The sequence below is a fragment of the Pavona decussata genome, unplaced genomic scaffold (genome assembly GCF_977016875.1).
Source record: "Pavona decussata unplaced genomic scaffold, jaPavDecu1.1 SCAFFOLD_128, whole genome shotgun sequence".
NCBI lineage: Eukaryota > Metazoa > Cnidaria > Anthozoa > Scleractinia > Agariciidae > Pavona > Pavona decussata.
In genome coordinates, this window is record NW_028145542.1 from 2452354 (window position 1) to 2468223 (window position 15870).

Sequence of the window (15870 nt, forward strand, 5' to 3'; positions counted from 1 at the left end):
GACGTCATTATTTTCAAGGTGAAGTGAATATCATATTGCATGGAAGCGAAAATTTTGAAAACTGAAATGGGACTAAACAACACGTTTCAAATCAAATATGGCCGAAACCTGCACAGACTGCCATCTTTCAAAAAAATTGCTACGTTTTGTTTTCTCAACCACCGATAATAATAATACAGTAAATCAAAATTATACAAACTTTATTTCTGTGTCAATATAATATAGCAGTTTCCCACTAAGTCACTCAAAGGTTCTTACAATGACCAGAGTGTATTTGTGCAGGTTTACCATCTGTGCATTCATGTGCTCATTGAGGAGGAAAAGTGCTTTTGAGGCACATCAATCTTAACTACAGATTTTAGGGACTTTTCAGAATTTTGTGTTGCTGAGTTAATTAGGTGGTAAATGTGAGGGTTCAGTTTTTCCTCTTTTTTTTATTTTTTCCTAGGATTTTCCGTTCCAGCATTTTTTCACAAGACAGTCAACTGTCACCTTGCAGACACCTCATCTGTTACGGACACCGTGATGATACGAACAGCAGCTAAATCCCTGGCAAACATAAATTACAGACATAATTATTTTGTGTGAAATAAATTCCCACTATTACCCTGGAGATTTTATAGTTTTTTTTTTTTTAACATCTCTGCCATGTTAAGAAGAGAAACTGGAAACAGACATATAGCAAAAACAAAAACATCTTTATTCATGACCACAGCTGGTTGTCAAAAATGGTAAATGTAGACTTATATAGTAATGCTGTGATCAGTAAGAGCTAATATCAAGACAGTCACATGTATGACCTTTCAATTCAACACATTGGTCAAGATTGTGCAAGGTTATAGCAAACAAATCCCAGTGATTGACAAATTTTGACAGATTTTATAGGTAAGCACATAATTTGATTGGCTACTGCCGCAAGGAAGTTATGATTTTCAAACCGTCAAAACTGGCAGATAAGCTGCACCGTTTTGCCCCCAAAAAAATAAAATTGTTCAAAATCAGGGGTATGGCTTAAACCTGCACGAACGTTTAGAACAAGTGCTATTATTTCCATGAATTACCCCTTTTGAGACCGACATGAAGCCAATTTAGCTACACAATGACAAGTACTGCATGAAACTATAAAGGAACAACATCTTAGTTATTGCCAGCTTCTGCAAGTTTAGTAGCTCATATCAAATCGAGCCATTTTAGTTATCTGTTCTATATATTATTGCCTTTGTCGACAGATCTTTTAGCCATATTTCTGGAACAGCTGGAGGTCAACAGAAAAGGATTCTCCACCGCTTTACATAGATTTTTGCAGCATCTCTGATCTGAATGCTCATCAACTTAATGAGTATTAACTCAATCATCCCACAACTGTGAACGATTGGAAAAAAAATGTTTCCAAAATTTCACCTTCTAAACTTGGAGTGTGGCTTGTTTGTTAATGTGGAAAATCATCAATAACACAAACCAAAACAGAAACTAAACAACTTCTACCAACATTCATTGTTGAATTAACCCTTTAAGCCCTGACAGTGATCAACATAAAAATTCTCCTTGAAATATCAATGCTTATTCATGCTTATTCCAAGGTCAGAAGAATTAATCAAAGGATATGATCATCCAAGGTCAATTTTCTTGATATAATTTTTTAATAACTTCTCCCCGGTAGTTTTATAACAAAAGTCTTGGGACAACATAGGAGAATTTGTTCTCTGACATTAGGGGTTAAAAGATTAATAGATCAGTCACTGAGTTATGAAAAAACGACAAAAATAGACTGGTCACTAACTTGGCCAGTTTATCAACCAATAAAAACCCTGACAAGCTCAAGTGTGCACACAAATTATGCACACCAATGATCAACTTAAATTTGTCACTGCAAAAAACTTCAGGTTTGATCAATATTAAAGGGAGGTTTCACTTTTTTACAACCATTTCTCTAAACGTCAAATTAATTCGAGGAAGTATTGCCTTCTTGCGCACTGGAAGGGAATGAAACCAATAAACATTTGTGGGATAGTTCATCATCAGCAGACTCCCATGAGACAGTTCAATCTTAACTGGATCAATTTTCCTTTTAGCGCCACTACCCCTAGCATCTGCATGACGGAATACAAAGTCTCTAGCCTGACCCAATGAAACAGATGCTATAGCACTATTGGGGACCAAATCAGCCTCATCATCTCTGTGTTCTCCCATGTGGTCATTACCATCATTGTATCTGTTTACAAGAACAAAGTTGAACTGATGGCCTGTCAACGAGGACACCATATCACTGATATTTTTCAGGAAAGGAGCATTGTCCCATGGTTGTGCAGTAACTGTTGCACCAGAAAAAGTATATGTTAGGCCTGTATCTCCATAGGCGGTTTGCTTTCTTGGGACCTTGTGCCATTTGCCATGAACAAATACTTTGCTGTTGGAATTGTACTTTATCACTTTCTCTGCTTCTTGGAACAAAGCATCAGCCTCAGTTTTGGTGAAAAGTTTACCATAATCAAGATTCAAGTTTTCTGCAGTGATCCTCTTCCACTGGAGGTCTTGTTTTCCAACAATATTTTCAAGAAATGACAGTTTTGACTTTGAGGTAGATTGACTGGCCGAACTATCACTCACGATATACGGCCTTTTCAAATGATCACATTCATTCGTCGTTTCTTCCTCGTTCAGCTTGTGTTTTCTACATTTTGATTCTGTTTTAAAAAAGTAGGACTCAATCATTTTCTCACAAATTTCCTGGTCTTTGGTCTCGCTTAGAGCTCCACAAGAAACCAAAGTACGAGGCTCCTAAAGAGTACCTTCTGACGGGAGTACTTGTGGTCTGCTAGATGACTCTTACATGACGTACCTACTTCTGCCGATGGGTTTGGACAGCGAAACGACCTCTCACAACAGTGCTGTGTCAAAACGTCAACAATTGCATATATCACTGACTCCAATTCTGTGCAACGAATTTAAACTTACGTGAATAGCAGTTTTAAACCTTTCTACTACCCCGATGAAGCTTTCCACTCATTTGCCAGAAAAAGCCTCAATGCCACAGGACAGCCAAGCTCGATATAAGAGAACGTTACCCCAATACATCGGCGGTGATTTAATAGCGGTTTTTGCGAAAAACATTGGGATTTTCATAAATTAGTCGAAGGACACAGAAATAAAATACATCTTGCAATAAATATGTTTTACCGTACTTCCATAGTGTAGTAGTTGCTGTTTATGCGATCTTTTTGTTGATTTAATGCGTTTTAGCAAGTTCCCGTGTCCTTCCACCGCGAAGATAAGGATGAGGCTTCATATTGCCAGATGGACAACACGTCATTAAAATCAGAAATTCCAGCCTTAACATCATTCCCGCGGCCCATATCCAAGAAAAATTCAATCAATGTTTTTTTTTTTTATTATTTTTTATTTTTTGGGGGGGAGGGGGGAAAGGGGCCATATGTACGTCACACCAATTTATTTACCAGCAGGGAAGAACATACTGTTTTCCCATGTGAAACAGGTTTGAAGATTATAACCCATTAATTTTTGTTGACGTAGATTTGGCTTGAGACAGGAGTATCATCAGCGACCACTGACCTTCTGGTACTCGGTAAGGCGCAATTTGCACATAAGGTCAGTTTTCAATGATCATGTGTCGTGGTGAAAATGTACTGGGATTGTTGCCGTGTTTTTACCATGGCTCTGAGGAGAAGAAACTGCCTCTTAGCATGTATCGTAATGCTGAGATTGCGTGGCTTTCCAATTGAAATGAAACGGTTACATTTGTTCTTGGATTTTCCTTGGGTTGCCTGTGTTAATTCACGAGTCACGAGCACGATTTTTATTTGATGTGGTATTTTTGTATAAAGTTCTAAATGGACTTACTAACATTTATGTATTTTCATACGTTAGATTTTATTCAGATTCTGACCAATACCCTCTAAGAGGAAAGGACAGATATTTATTTTTTTAATTTGTAAATAATTTTACATGCAATTAAGGTACAAACATTTACAGTATTTTATAATTATACTATCAACCATAATTTACAAACATTGATGCTAACCTCTCACTAACCGAGCGCGAGGGCCGTACCGGGGAATATTGCGCTGAAAACTGGAAAATGTTGCTGGCTCGTATTCACCATTTTTCCTGCGTACGTTCATAAAAAAAAATTGACAAAAGGTGATCAAGCTCGGACGAAGGTAGGCTTTCAATTGTTTGACTATTCGAGCCATTAGCTTCAATAAAGCGGAGTAGAGTGTTCTTATCAGTAGACTTCTTCCTTTTGTGTTTTCACTTTTCTGTTTGTTTATAAAATCCTCAATGGCTTCCTCGGCTTTCGCAGATGCCCGCTTCATGAGGTTTCTAGATTTTCGGGATAGTAAAATTTGCTTTGTAAATGATATTCTTCTTCGTCCATGTCGGAATCAGTCTTTTGGGTAGTTTCTTTGCGAAGAATGAAAGTATTTTCAGGTTTTCTTTGCGCAGTTTTAGCTGCAAATTTTCAAATTTGCCGCTTGTCGTAAACAAAAATACACGGCTTATGACCACTTCCATGGAAACGGTCCGTATGGTAAAATCCCGACCAAGAAAGGGCCAATCAGAACGCGCGCATCTACCTCAAGACTACCTTGCCATATAATAGCTAGCTAGGTTACAGGATACAGATTTTTCTCTTTTAGTTTTGTCAGCCGGTAAATGATTAAAGTTGCACAAATTGACACTGATTAACAAAAAGGAAACTAAAACAACAACTTAGAAAGCTAAATACATATTAAGAAAATATTGAAAGGTACTTTTGATGAAGCAAAAAGATGCAGATTTATTTAAATCTGTGTGGCTTGCCAAAAAGAAAGCAGAATTTTTGTTAGCCTAGGTTCACACAAACACCAACATTTTGCATTCTCTTGTTCTTAGCATACAACTTGTACATAGTGAGCTGACTGTGAGCCATAAACAACATCAAAAACAAAGAGAAGAACTGAAGAAGGCTTGGGGAGGATCACAACCACCCAAGAAAGAATCACTTATCACTGAAATCTAGGAAAATTTATTCAAACAAGAACTCAATATTTACAATGAAAGTCACTCTATTATTTAAAGTGTCAGTGTGTTTAGCACCATAGTGCTTATTGAGGACAATATAAATACAAACAGAATTCAGTATGTTGGACACACGCGAGAGCATACAGTAAACCTTGGATGGATTTGGTATAAAAAGTACATGTACATGACTTAAATACTTTTTTTATTTCGAGTCAGAATCATCAGAAAGTAAAACTTGTCATTTGGGCGATCAGTGTTAAACATCAGTTCAATTAAAACTATTTTGAACCTGATCTTAAACCAGTAAAAATATAGAAGTTATAAAAACTTTTTAAAAAAACTACAGAGCTAGGCAAGCAAACGTACACGTGAAGGAAATCTCAACTGTCAAAAATAATTAACGCTCCAAATTTGCTTTATTTATACGCGCAGTTCGTTTAGTACCTCACCCTCTGCTCCTCGATTTACCGGATAAAAAGAGTTATTTACTGAGAGAAGATAACAAAAAACTGAGAACTCCGCAGAGAAGATTGACAAAAACTGCGGGCTCAGTGTTCTAATTACAGTCAATGATGTGTAATATGATTATTAATGATTATTAAATAAAGTTTGTGACGTAACTAATGGTAGTTGAACATTTTCCTGTACTCGATAGAGATGTTTTTCGCTCCTTTCTGGAGTGTATTCATATTAAGTAAAAAGTTAGTAACAGAAATTACGGAGAAGTGGAAAAGAGAAGACACGAGCACAAGGTAATTATATTTTTCGGTTTCCGATTTTAAAAAAAATACAAAGATGGCTCACACTTGTAAATTGATCAAGCTTTTCCCCGTGACTCACGAGTAAACTTTGTGCGTGTCGGCGTGACTTCCATTGGTTTTACCAAAGAAAGCAAATTGGATTAGCTGTATCGACATTGTTGCGTATGCAGAAAAATTGGCAAACGATTTGAAGACAACTTTTGGTAGATGTCAGCAGTTCTAGAGTCCATTAACTTTGATTCTGGCGAGAAATTTTTTTATCCGTAACCTAGCAACGTAAAACTCTGCATACATCATTGCCAGGCTTATGAGTAAGGGAGCAAAAATGGCGTAAGCAATAAAAACACTGACACCATAGGGTACACGATGAGCGACAAAAAACAACAACAACAAAGCAAAACAAAAACAGGCACAAAACCGACAACACATTGAAACTGGTGATGTTTAAATACCTACTTAGTATGCGCAACCTGCTTTAGTTTTTCTCTTTTTTCACAATAAATTTAGAGCAAAAAGAAAAAATGTACCATCACATTTATTCCTTTGCGAACTGTTCAAACAAAAGTGTTAACAAACTCGTCCTTGCGCACGCATGTTAAAGATATTTTAAATCAGCCTAAACGCTGAAGAAAACACAGAAATGTCTTACTTCGCCTTATTCACACGTGCAGCAACCCATTACTAAGACCCTCTCTTCCCCGATTTTGGCAAAACGTTATTGATTTTCCAAGGAGTTACTTGTTATCAATAATTGAAACTCCAAAGAGCTGGAACCTTTTTCTTTTCATAGATGCAACCCGTTCTTACACCATTCATCTTTGCTTATGGCCGGAAATTAATGTTCAACACTGCGCTCAAGATCTTAATTTCACGGAGTTTGCGCACAAGGAGGCTTAAAATTAAGGGGAAATGCTATAAGCAGGCAGGGCACATAATACAACCAAACTAATATTAATGCACTAATGATTAAATGTTCATGTCAGATGCGCTAATTCATGAGAAAAAAAATCAGTCCGGCGCAGCTTAGCTATCTCGAAAACTTACATTATGAATGCGTCGAAAACTGACATTAGGTCGTGGCTTAGCCAAAGCTAGATTTTGTGTTAAAAATACATTTTTGTGAACTTTATGCCTCAACAAAGCCGAGGATCAAGTTTAATTTCCCTTCTATAGGCTGTATAATCGACTCATTGTGAACCGTTGAATCACTACTGCGGTTGAGAAAACGTGTAGAGATGCGCGCTCGCGCAAACGGAAAACAAATTTAAAATTAAATGACCAATAAACAATTAAATTTCCAACTACACCTTACAACCTACACCTTATTCATGCCTTCAGTTTTCTATTGCGACAACTGCTTCCTCTTCTATTTATTCAACAAATATTCAATTTACCGAGGAGTTGTTCGTTGACAGTAACTGTGAGCTCCACAAAGATCGTGGACAAAACCGCGGGCTCATCAGGGTCATTCGCGTCAGTGACGAATAAAACAATTATGACGTCTGCCATGTAACTAATGGAAATTGAAAAGTTTTCTACCGTCCAGCGAGATGTTTTTCGGACCTTTCTGGAGCGTGTTTATTTTAACTACACAGTTTCTAAGTAACACGTTTCAAAACATTACTGAGAATGGGAAAAGGAATCATTCAGTCACAAGGTAATATTTTTTTATCATTGTACGGTTTCAGTAAGGAAATTTAAGAAACGGATCCCGCTCGCTAAGTCTTCTTAGTGACGTTTTTTCTTTCGCTCAAGTAAATAGCTCCTGTGCGATTTTCATCGGTTTTAACAGCAAAAGTAAAAATAGACAAGCTCCCAGGCGTTTCTGGCGTCTGTAACAGAAAATTTTCAGGCAAAACAGTTTTGTAAACCTAAGCCGTAAAGATATCAGTCATCTTTGATTTCATTCCGTCAAGGCTGAAAAATTAATAGTAAAATTATGCGTCTACCGTTTTTGGCCGTATCAGGGGAGCTGTTAAGGAATATATGGACCGAAGACAACAAACCAGTCATGCTCACTTTCTTAAATTTTAAGCTAACGTTTTCGGGTCACTTCACTAGATCCAGAAGAATCCAAGAATTTTTAAAAGAGAAACTAAATTACAGAATGAAATAAAAGAATAAAGAGACGTAAAGAAACAAACAAAAGTATCTTAGTTTGTGACTTTTTAAAAATCTAATATTTCAACGACGAAACTGGATGACAAGCATTAACTTCATGACATTATGTCTAACTTTCAGCTCGGGTAATAATCTTAACCAAACCGACGACGCCAGGATAGGCATTGTCCAAGACCTAACGGTAAGTGATTTTCGTATTTCAGTTTCACCATTATAACAAGGAAACAAAGAGCAAAAATGCTTTAACGATTTAGAACAATACATTTTTCAAATGAGCCGGCGAAAAGTTTTAGCTCAGAAATGTATTAGCATCTCTTATAAACGACAAATAGCTGTCTGTCACTCGGAAGGAGATTTTGTCCCGACTTGCAAATAGACATACGCTATCCTTTTTTTTATTCATTCTAAGAACGTAAATTGAATTTGCAGTAAAGTGGATAGAAATAAATATCTCGATACACTTAGGCCAATCAGATACAGCTCGGCCATTCAATCTGTATTCATTGCAAAAAATCATGATATGCAAAAAAGCTAAGCAATATATTGTAGATCAACATAACTCTTCTTCACCGCATGTAATCACCAAATCCAAATTATATTCATAAGCAAGGCGACGGTGAATTAAAGTATAAACACCAACCCTGCCGCAGAGTTAGTGAAAAACAACACTCCTCCTAACATGCAGGTTGTGGACTCACAGGTCAGAAAAGGCTGTGTTGGTCGAACTATAGGGGACTGCTCCAGTGAACAGCATGACCTCTCCACTAGCTGCACTGAAGTCGAAACGCATCAGCTTTCCCCTAGCTGCACCGACTACGCCGAACAGCCTGAGTTCAGCAGCTGCAGCAACGACGTTGAACTGCATGAGCTGAGTGCCAGCTGCATCGACCATGTTGAGGAGCATGAGATCAGCAGCAGCTGCAGCAACGACATTGAACTGCATGAGCTGAGTACCAGCTGCATCGACCATGTGGAGGAGCATGAGATCAGCAGCAGCTGCAGCAACCACATTAAACTGCATGAGCTGAGTGCCAGCTGCATCGACCATGTGGTGGAGCATGAGATCAGCAGCAACTGCAGCAACGACGTTGAACTGCATGAGCTGAGTGCCAGCTGCATCGACCATGTGGAGGAGCATGAGATCAGCAGCAGCTGCAGCAACGACGTTGAACTGCATGAGCTGAGTGCCAGCTGCATCGACCATGTTGAGGAGCATGAGATCAGCAGCAGCTGCAGCAACGACATTGAACTGCATGAGCTGAGTGCCAGCTGTATCGACCATGTGGTGGAGCATGAGATCAGCAGCAGCTGCAGCAACGACATTGAACTGCATGAGCTGAGTGCCAGCTGTATCGACCATGTTGAGGAGCATGAGATCAGCAGCAGCTGCAGCAACGACATTAAACTGCATGAGCTGAGTGTCAGCTGCATCGACCATGTGGAGGAGCATGAGATCAGCAGCAACTGCAGCAACGACATTGAACTGCATGAGCTGAGTGCCAGCTGTATCGACCATGTGGTGGAGCATGAGATCAGCAGCAGCTGCAGCAACGACATTGAACTGCATGAGCTGAGTGCCAGCTGCATCGACCATGTGGAGGAGCATGAGATCAGCAGCAGCTGCAGCAACGACATTGAACTGCATGAGCTGAGTGCCAGCTGCATCGACCATGTGGAGGAGCATGAGATCAGCAGCAACTGCAGCAACGACATTGAACTGCATGAGCTGAGTACCAGCTGTATCGACCATGTGGTGGAGCATGAGATCAGCAGCAGCTGCAGCAACGACATTGAACTGCATGAGCTGAGTGCCAGCTGCATCGACCATGTTGAGGAGCATGAGATCAGCAGCAGCTGCAGCAACGACATTGAACTGCATGAGCTGAGTGCCAGCTGTATCGACCATCTGGTGGAGCATGAGATCAGCAGCAGCTGCAGAAACGACATTGAACTGCATGAGCTGAGTGCCAGCTGTATCGACCATGTTGAGGAGCATGAGATCAGCAGCAACTGCAGCAACGACGTTGAACTGCATGAGCTGAATACCAGCTGTATCGACCATATGGAGCAGCATGAGTTCAGCAGCAGCTGCAGCAACGACATTGAACTGCATGAGCTGAGTACCAGCTGCATCGATCATGTTGAGGAGCATGAGATCAGCAGCAACTGCAGCAACGATGTTGAACTGCATGAGCTGAGTACCAGCTGTATCGACCATGTGGAGGAGCATGAGATCAGCAGCAGCTGCAGCAACGACATTGAACTGCATGAGCTGAGTACCAGCTGCATCAACCATGTTGAGGAGCATGAGATCAGCAGCAACTGCAGCAACGATGTTGAACTGCATGAGCTGAGTACCAGCTGTATCGACCATGTTGAGGAACATGAGGTCAGCAGCAGCTGCAGCAACGACATTGAACTGCATGAGCTGAGTGCCAGCTGTATCGACCATGTGGTGGAGCATGAGATCAGCAGCAGCTGCAGCAACGACATTGAACTGCATGAGCTGAGTGCCAGCTGTATCGACCATGTTGAGGAGCATGAGATCAGCAGCAGCTGCAGCAACGACATTAAACTGCATGAGCTGAGTGTCAGCTGCATCGACCATGTGGAGGAGCATGAGATCAGCAGCAACTGCAGCAACGACATTGAACTGCATGAGCTGAGTGCCAGCTGTATCGACCATGTGGTGGAGCATGAGATCAGCAGCAGCTGCAGCAACGACATTGAACTGCATGAGCTGAGTGCCAGCTGCATCGACCATGTTGAGGAGCATGAGATCAGCAGCAGCTACAGCAACGACATTAAACTGCATGAGCTGAGTGCCAGCTGCATCGACCATGTGGAGGAGCATGAGATCAGCAGCAACTGCAGCAACGACATTGAACTGCATGAGCTGAGTGCCAGCTGTATCGATCATGTGGTGGAGCATGAGATCAGCAGCAGCTGCAGCAACGACATTGAACTGCATGAGCTGAGTGCCAGCTGCATCGACCATGTTGAGGAGCATGAGATCAGCAGCAACTGCAGCAACGACGTTGAACTGCATGAGCTGAGTGCCAGCTGCATCGACCATGTGGAGGAGCATGAGATCAGCAGCAACTGCAGCAACGATGTTGAACTGCATGAGCTGAGTACCAGCTGTATCGACCATGTTGAGGAACATGAGGTCAGCAGCAGCTGCAGCAACGACATTGAACTGCATGAGCTGAGTGCCAGCTGTATCGACCATGTGGTCTGATCATGGAGTAGAGCCAGAGCTAAAAAAATGGTGTACTGATCATGCAGTGGGGCAACAGGTCAATAGCCACACGAGCTACTTAAATCCAGATGCTGCAGAGTTTACTCCAGCTATACAGGTCCCGGCAAAGGAGTCAGTAATGCTCACTGGGGATTTGTCCCCTAAGGGAAATGAAGACAACACAAACACTTCTTTCACGGATCAACTTACCCTTCTCGGCAGGTATACATGTAAAATTTTATCATTTTTTTTTTCAAACATTTTAACAGTCGCACCTAAAGGTATCAAATAATGTGTGTTCTGGTGATGTTCCAGGGTGAATAGATCACCAGGTTAATGTTAGGTAAAAATTAATTGACAGTAAATTATATGTAACATGCTTCTGAAGGGTACAGATTCTGTTTCGATCCCTATTTCACTTAATCTTTCCCTCTAGGCTTTTAAATCTCGCTGCTAGAGAGGTTTTTCAAGCACTAAGGGCCGTAGGCAAAATCCCAAGTTTTAATTAGTGGGAATGATTTCATTTGAAGAGACTAAAGAGAACACAAACATTTAAAGTCCTTGCACCTAATAGTATCAAACATCTGTTCTTTGCATTTTCAAAATCACTTGTAGTGTCATGTTAATGATTATTCCTGACATTCAGTTTTATGTAACTCAACTTGGCACATACACATACCAAATGCATCACGTTGTTATTGTCATGTCACTGATTTTAATCCTAGCAGTTGCTTCAATCCGGATGCCAAGGAGTTCACACCCAATCAGGGAGCTGTGGCAGCAGATCCAGTTTTACACAGAGATGAATTCACCAGGAGAACAAGCACTCCTGCAACAAGCCAAACATCAAAGAAAACTTACCTCAATGCTGATGCCACTGAATTTCGCCCCAGGGGCTTGAATCCTGAGGCCTGGGCATTTCTTCCAGCAGCAAAGGTAGGTATTGGTACAAAGGCAGCCTTGTCGATCTTGTGTGCTAATTAAGGACGGTGCCTACTAATACTGAAGTATTTTTGTGCAGTTTATGACTATGTGGGGTAAGTAGACCTAAGCAAGGGCCATTGGAATTCAAAAAGAAAATTGGGGGTAACCACGCATTTTTCAGAGATAACTAAGCAATAATATCTCTAAAAAGCGCCAAAATATAAAGCAATGTATGGGATTTTTCCTAAATTGAAGCTTAATTATCTCTGAAAAATGCATGGTTACCCCCAATTTTCTTTTGAGATACCAAAAGCATTTGCTAAGTTCTGTTTTCTTCGCATAGTTTTAAACTGCGCAAAAATATTCCTGTGTTAGTAGGCACCACCCATAGGAAACCCGAGTGTCGCGAGATGCAATCTCGTTTCCAGAGCCCTTGTTACCCTTGTCCAGCGGAGTGGGAAACGTTTCCAGCTTCGCTGGACAAGGGTAACGAGGGCTCTGGAAACGAGATTGCTCGAGATGCGCAGAACGTATGCGTAGTAACAATAGTAGGCACCGTCCTTAATACAATGAATATGATGAATTAACAATAATTATACGTTATTTCCCTCTCTGTTGTTATTTAATTTGAAATATGGTAAAATCAGCATTCATTCTATGAACATCTGCATGCCTTGCCTAGCTAACAGTAAGAAAAATTTATTTTATACTTATTGCAGAGACTGGAGTATCAGCAGCGAGTACAACAGCCTGCTGCCTACTTTCTAAGGCCCAGATATCAGCCTAGGCCCCAGGCTCCACCTCAAAACTTTGCAGGTTTGTTGACTAAAAATCATATCATTAAAATTATTATTGAATTATACCACTATTTATTGTGATTATTATATTGTTATTATTATAATTTTTATTTTTATTATAGATTCACTCGCTACAAAATAAGAGCGAAGAGAGTTACACATTTGCCAAATCATTTCTGATTAGATCTTTCACACATCATGCATATACGTGCAGCATTTTCGTTGTGCGGTTCCTTGCTTATTGTTTGTTTTTATGGTTTGGACCGTAGATCTTTTCAGATCCGATATGCTGTTCTTCTTTTTAACATGGTTTGGCCATGTACCTATGAAGGAAAGTTTTAGTTTTCTCATTTAACTTATTGCGCTCATGGCGACATGATATTTCAGTTCTTTTGTTCATTGTTCGTAGTCACTCGCTAAAACGTGGACGGATGTCTGAATTTGGGCTCGTCCGAAATCACTACCACGTGCATTTGGTAGACCACTCGACTCGCGTTAGTTGTCCTACTTTTGGCTGTGCTACACTGTGCTGACGAGAGCCAACCAGCTCGAAACAGCTGTCCACGGTTGCCGCATTCTGTTGATTCTCAGTTTGGTTTCTATCATGCCGCTGTCGTGTTAAGTTTTCTACGCAGTCCGATCAGCCTTGCAGAAATTTGTGTTAATTATACTTATAGTTCTTATTTATTCTACTATTTAATATTATTATTATTATTATTATTATTATTATTATTATTATTATTATTATTATTATTTAATTGTCATCATTATAATTCTTATTTTTATTATACCCTCACTCACTACATGCAAAACAAGAGCGAAACCAGTTACACATTAAACACCTGTGTGAAATCATTTCTGAAGTTATTATGTTTACAGTTCTTTTTAGGATGGAATTAAATCTAATTTTTGTTCTTGCAAGATTATCAGAAAATATTCTTGAATATAGGTTTTTCACGAAGAATTCAGCGCTTGAAAATGGAAGGTCATAAATTCGGAGGTGGGTCAGTTAATAGTTCATATTCTAAAACTAATTAAAATATTTTGCAACCACCACAGGACCAAGAATTCCTCTTAACAGGGCGCCTCACCATCCACAATTTCAGTGGCAGCCAATTTCTCATTTTCAAGTTGTTCCACGGTGGAGTACAAGGAGGTAAATCATACAAGCTATTTTTAATAATACTAACTTAGATGAATAGATAATCATTCAATGAATATTCATCTGTTGATGTATGTTTCCCAATCTATTTCATTCTTTTGAGGTATTCTGAATATACAAGTAAGATTAACTTTTGGAATTAAAAAATAAAGCATTATATAAAAAAAAAACTTTAAATTTACTCTCTTTACCACCAAATAACTCCTTCAACATTGCCGATCCTTAAGCAGTATGCGGGATGAGTATTATATGGTTTTCTTCACTATGAGTTTCTAGTAGCTCCATAATTAGAGCATCTGACCAGTGTTTGGAATGAGAAGGGTTCAATTCCATCGTGGGATTAGCTATTTTCTTTGGCCCTATAGTTTTGACAAGATGAATATTTCACCTTTTTAACAACAACTGATCGATTGTTGAAATGAAAAAGATATTGCTTAGAATTGCAGAAAAATGGGGGGATTTTGAATTTGGAATGGAAGAAGACAGTTATCAGTTATCAGAGCTTCTTCGGTGTCGGTTGATAAACATGTTATTCTTGTTTTCTTTTTAACAGATAGCTGATTCCAGAGTGATGATACAGAAGCCGAGTTTATAAGACGTCCTGTTTTCCTAAAATTTGTTTCTCTTTTTCATAAAGTTTATTAAAACATTACTGTTACCGATAATATTTTAATGGTAACAATAAATTTACCCAAGTTTCACATTGCCATTTTTGTTTCCGTCTCTTTCTCCCTATCTTATTTTTATTATATATCGGTTTTTGTTACTGTTGTCTTCCCACTGTCTGACTGCCTAGAATATTCTCAGGATGGCTTGGGGTGGATAGGAAAAGAGAACAAACGAACAAAACAGAAATAGAAAGGGGATGGCAACTGTAAGAAGCTGGACGGTGTCCCTTTTAGATTCATACCCAGGTAACCTATGCCCCCAGGGTTGGAAATTTGTTATAATTAACTGAGAAACAATTACTCTTCTGGGGGATTTGACATTCATCAGTTATCAGGGCGTCAGGAATTTGAATTTGGCTTCCCTAAAATTGCCAATTGATTCAGTGATCATACCACGGTGATGGACCAAGCAAAATTTGTTTGTCCAGTCCTGATCACATCACAATCTTCACTAGTTAAAATATTTCTTCTCCTCATTATTGGTGACTGTCTGTGTTTTGAGAGAAAGGTCAGTGCACAATGGGTTGGTCTATGAAGGGCTGGGCAGTATCTACTGTACAGTACAGCCCAATCTTGGAACGGCAGAATTTGTCACAATTTCTGCAGGTGAAGGTGGATGTCAGCTGATCATGAGCTGTTGTGGTGGTGATGTTGTCCTCTGTCGCCTGTGCTGTCTTCTCTCCTCCCACCCCCTGTCCCTCTTCTCCTCGTCTTCAAACACTTATTTTTAAACCTGTAAACGGTCTTTTCAACTCTCCATCGTTTTATATACCTGCATACCTCCCAGGGGGTGTGGGGGAGGGAGAATGGTCATCATCTAAGATTTCCGCACAGCCCAAAATATTAATTATGAACACATTTCCGACTCAAACTCTATTATTAAATGTTCGCTGTTTGTGTATCAGGTCAGTATGACAGTTACCCTTCCTTGCAGACGCTCTTTTCGCTCGTCACGCAATCTTTCCTATTGCAAGCAAAGATAAGCCGGAGTTCACGTGAAAATTACTAGAGAGCCAATCGGCGTTAAGTTATTGTGTGTAAAAAAGCCAATCATAACCTGCGTTTGAAAGGCTCCGAGGTGATTAATTTTGTCACGAGTTCCCAATTTGTTCAGTTCCCAATTTGTTCCAAAATCATGACTTTATGTATGGATGTTACTCGTAAGAATAGTCTT

At 39.7% G+C, this 15870-nt stretch overlaps 3 protein-coding genes across 3 annotated transcripts; 2 read left to right on the forward strand and 1 right to left on the reverse strand.

Annotated features, from left to right (window-relative positions):
• Positions 1-1617: 1617 nt before the first annotated feature.
• On the reverse strand, positions 1618-2791 carry LOC146468947 (DNA oxidative demethylase ALKBH2-like). Its single transcript, XM_085124032.1, has one exon. It carries the CDS (start codon positions 2710-2712, stop codon positions 1909-1911), a length of 804 nt encoding a protein of 267 aa, XP_084980158.1. The 5' UTR covers positions 2713-2791; the 3' UTR covers positions 1618-1908.
• Positions 2792-5641: 2850 nt separating this feature from the next.
• On the forward strand, positions 5642-11145 carry LOC146468948 (uncharacterized). Its single transcript, XM_085124079.1, has 3 exons — positions 5642-5774; positions 8025-8085; positions 8590-11145. Exons 1-3 carry the CDS (start codon positions 5680-5682, stop codon positions 11143-11145), a joined length of 2712 nt encoding a protein of 903 aa, XP_084980205.1. The 5' UTR covers positions 5642-5679.
• Positions 11143-14737, forward strand: LOC146468949 (uncharacterized). Its single transcript, XM_085124063.1, has 5 exons — positions 11143-11367; positions 11871-12081; positions 12789-12885; positions 13926-14022; positions 14582-14737. The coding sequence occupies exons 1-5, from the start codon at positions 11285-11287 to the stop codon at positions 14583-14585; spliced, it is 492 nt and encodes a 163-aa protein (XP_084980189.1). The 5' UTR covers positions 11143-11284; the 3' UTR covers positions 14586-14737.
• Positions 14738-15870: the final 1133 nt, after the last annotated feature.

Coding starts and splice junctions, on each gene's coding strand:
- LOC146468949 (XM_085124063.1), top strand. CDS start 11,285: ATGCTCACTGGGGATTTGTCCCCTAAGGGAAATGAAGACAACACAAAC. Junction 11,368..11,870: donor CAACTTACCCTTCTCGGCAG/GTATACATGTAA, acceptor TTTTAATCCTAG/CAGTTGCTTCAATCCGGATG. Junction 12,886..13,925: donor TCCACCTCAAAACTTTGCAG/GTTTGTTGACTA, acceptor CAACCACCACAG/GACCAAGAATTCCTCTTAAC.
- LOC146468947 (XM_085124032.1), bottom strand. CDS start 2,712: ATGATTGAGTCCTACTTTTTTAAAACAGAATCAAAATGTAGAAAACAC.
- LOC146468948 (XM_085124079.1), top strand. CDS start 5,680: ATGTTTTTCGCTCCTTTCTGGAGTGTATTCATATTAAGTAAAAAGTTA. Junction 5,775..8,024: donor AGAGAAGACACGAGCACAAG/GTAATTATATTT, acceptor TCTAACTTTCAG/CTCGGGTAATAATCTTAACC. Junction 8,086..8,589: donor GCATTGTCCAAGACCTAACG/GTAAGTGATTTT, acceptor CCTAACATGCAG/GTTGTGGACTCACAGGTCAG.